The sequence below is a fragment of the Cebus imitator genome, unplaced genomic scaffold (assembly GCF_001604975.1).
Source record: "Cebus imitator isolate Cc_AM_T3 unplaced genomic scaffold, Cebus_imitator-1.0 Scaffold375, whole genome shotgun sequence".
Taxonomy (NCBI): domain Eukaryota; kingdom Metazoa; phylum Chordata; class Mammalia; order Primates; family Cebidae; genus Cebus; species Cebus imitator.
Window position 1 is genome coordinate 1 of NW_016107690.1, and position 3493 is coordinate 3493.

The window sequence follows — 3493 nt, forward strand, 5'->3', positions numbered from 1 at the left end:
GAAAGTCTGAAGGGCTGGGAAGGGCCCCGGGTCCCTCCTGTGATCACACATAAAACAAGCTCTCCAGGATCCAGGGGGCCCAGACTGAGCCTCCCCTCCACCCAGATTCCCGGGGCCACCCAGCCACGCACCTCCTCCCCGGGGCCGCCCAGAAGGGCCTTGGCTCTGGCCATATCCGCAGCCTCCACCTTGATGAGCCGGTGCTTGGGAGAGCCATACTTGGCATCTCCGGCGTTCTTGGAGTCCCCGGGGCCCGCTGGGTCCGGCTCCAAGCGGCCCTCCGCGTCCTCATAGGGGTCCTCGAAGTCCAGGTTCTTCTGCTCCCGGTAGGCCCTCAGGATGTCGCTCTCGGTGTAGTCCGGGGTGGGCGGCTGCGGAGGGGGCCTCCGACCGCCAAAGCTCAGGTAGTCCCGTAGCCACTTGGCCATTTGGGCGCCTGCCACCCCCAATCCGGCCACTGTCAGAGGGGCCCCCACATGCGCTTGTCCGGGCCCCTTTCCCCAGGGAGGAGGAGAAGGAGGAGAGGAAGAGCAGGGAAAGAGGAGAAAGGTCAGGTGTGCCCTTTGGCTGGGCTCTGGATGGATAGAGGGAAGGAGAAGGTGAAGGAGGGGGAGGAAAACGCGGCGACAGAGGAGGGAGGAGGACAAGCCCACCTTAGCCCGGCTGGGGAAGCACCGCGGGGGAAGGGGGCGCCCCACAGGGCCCTGAACGCCGCGCGCTAGGGGCCAGGGCGAGTGGCATCCGCGGAGACGCGCGGAGTTTTCGCGGGCAGCGCGGTTCCACGGCGCGGATCGAACGCTCGCCGCCTCCGGGAAGCTCCAGGATCCCTTTCTGGGGTCTGGAGACCGGGCCAGCGCCGCCTGCGGACGATCCCGGCCCCTCGCCCAGCCCGGACGCCTGGGCTCTCAGCGCAGCGGGCGGGCTCCCCAGGGGCGCAGGCACTGCGCGCAAAGTTGGGGCGCGGAGACGGTGACCCCGGCGGGACGCATCCTTTGTCGCGCTCCTCTGGGCTCAGCGGGGAGCCCCAATCCCGCGGCCCCCAGCCGGGCCGCCTCGATCCGGCCCCAGCCACCCGCACAAAGGGAAATAAAAACCTCCTCCAATCCCCCTTCACGCTTTCGGAGAGACTTTCCCCGCCGCCGCCGGCGCGCGGCCGGAAGGTGGGACGCTGGGGAGGGGGCGCGCGGGAGGACGCCCCGGTTCCCACCGGCCTCGGGCCGCGTCCCGGGCAGCAGCGTCAAGGCTCCCCCGCCTCCCCTCGGCCGCGTCCCCCGCCCCTCCCCTCCCCCTGCGCTCCCCTCGGAGGTGACAGAGACCTTCAGCTGTTCTGGGGAGGGAGGGAGCCGCTGCCCGCGGAGGGAAGCGGGGCCGGGGGCGAGAGTCTCCCGGGCCGAGGCCGCGGCAGCTGGACACTGACCCAGACGCCCGAGACTGGCCGCAGCGAGCGCGGAGCGCGGGAGGTGGGGATCGGCTGGGAGGGACACAGCTGGGGAGGGGAGAAGGAGGAGAGAGAGGGAGAGAAGGAGGGGAGGGGAGGGGAAAATTGACCGGGAAATGAGGGACTGGACTTGACCGCCAGAAGGGGTGAAATTGACCGGCAGAGGGAGTGGGAATGGCCACCACGGAGGGCCGAAATGGAACCGATGTCTGGCGGTGAAACTGACCGGGAGAGTGGGGATGTGGAAATTGGTGGAGAGGTCACTGGCTGAAATTGATATTGACGCAGCGAGGAGGAGGGGGGCAAAGGAAGGGAGGTTGGGGATCGGGCTTCCCCTCCCCCAAGAGAGCTCCGCTCTGTCCCCCACCTCCCCAGGGGACTAATCTCGGGCAGGGGGAGGGTTTGGGGCAGCTGGCCCGGGGAAGGGAGATGGTATCTGTGTCTGGAGCCTGTCCTCGGCATCTGTCCTTTTGTGGCCTTCTGGGAGGGGGTGGGGGCGGGAAGAGGGGCAGAAGTGAGAGGGGCCTGTCCTGTCCTGGCCGCCTGTTGTCAGCTGCCGTTGTCTGAGGGTAAGGGTGAGAGATTTGGGGGGGTGGGAGAGGAAAAGGGGGTCACTGGCCAATTTTCCAGGGCAGAACTTTTTTTTTTCTTTCCCCATGAGGGGGCTTGCCCAATACCCCCTAATGACTGGAGTGAGAGAGGGGTGGTCAGGAAGGATGGGATCCCGGATTCTCTCCTCTTGTGGCCAGCCCCCTGGTTGGGCACGGGTCGTAGCTTGGAGGGGACAGTTAGAGGACAAGAAGTCAGAACCAACGCTGCTATGACTGGGCCTCCTGGCAGGCGTGGGGGCGGGGGCGGGGGCGGGGTCTGTCACTCACTGAGTCTTGGCTTACTTATTTGAAAGATGTGGTTTCTACCACGAAAACCCAGACAGCTCGTGGAAGGATCCCAGGAGACAGCAAGTTATCACCCAGCTTCCTCATTTTACGGATGGGGAAACTGAGGCATCGGGCCGGGAGGGACTTGTTCAGAGCCACTCCACAGCTCATTCTGCCTGGACATCGCCATGGGGCCTGGCCTAGGTGGCACTGGAGTCTCTTTTTTTTTGGAGGGGGGGACAGTCTGCTCTGTTGCCCAGACTGGAGCGCAGTGGCCCCATCTCCACTCACTGCAAACTCCGCCTTCTAGATTCAAGGGATTCTCCTGCCTCAGCCTCCTGAGTAGCTGGGGTTACAGGCATCCACCACCACACTCGGTTAATTTTTGTATTTTTAGTAGAGACAGCGTTTTATCATGTTGCCCAGGCTGGTCTCTAACTCCTGACCTCAGGTGATCCACCCGCTTCGGCCTCCCAAAGTGCTGGGATTACAGGCGTGAGCCACCGGGCCTGGCCTGGTGTCTCTTCAAGGAATCAGCTGTGCAACTCCTCTCCATTTTCCCGATGGGGAAACTGAGGCCTGGAGCCAACAAAGCAAAGCCCCTGAAGGCTGCAGGCGTCTAGACCCTTCTGTTCTTCCCTTCCCTGCACTGACTGTGTCCCCCAACACAAACCTGTTGAACTCCTTCCTCCGTCCGGAAGCACACGGCCACCCCCGCTTCCACACCACCCTTTCCTATCAGCGATCGTTGGTGACAAGGCTGCATCCCCTTGAGGCAGCCAGGGAGCACAGCGGGTAATTGTCCTGCTTTCTGTCAGCCGCAAGGCAATTCCAGGGCGCCGGGATGAGCTGTTGACAGATCTCATCAAATCCGAGTCGTCTCCCTGCCGGATAAAACTAGATGTCTGAGGTATAAATATTTGAAAGGGACCTTCTAATTACAGTCTGTGTCAGGAATAGCAATTAGAGGCCCCGGGGCCAGAATCAAACGGCATTTGACTTTCCTATGCTTTGGAGCTGGCCTCTCCTGGGGCTTCCCCCTCACCCTACCCCGAGGAGGGGAGTGGAGAGACGCTGGCGGGGAGGGGCAGGAGGAGGTGGAGGAGAAACAGATCCAGGCTGGAGGTCCCCTCACCTTGCCCTGTGACCTTGAATCAGCCATATAAACTCGTGAGCT

The 3493-nt window shown here is 63.4% G+C and overlaps 1 protein-coding gene across 1 annotated transcript; it reads right to left on the reverse strand.

Annotated features, from left to right (window-relative positions):
- Positions 1-85: 85 nt before the first annotated feature.
- LOC108288440 (SH2 domain-containing adapter protein D-like) lies at positions 86-1906 on the reverse strand (the record flags this gene model as incomplete). The annotated part of the gene is made up of 1 exon (XM_037731016.1): positions 86-1906. A coding segment is annotated over exon 1 (343 nt), but the record flags the coding sequence as incomplete, so codon positions are not given.
- Between the last annotated feature and the right edge of the window lie 1587 nt (positions 1907-3493).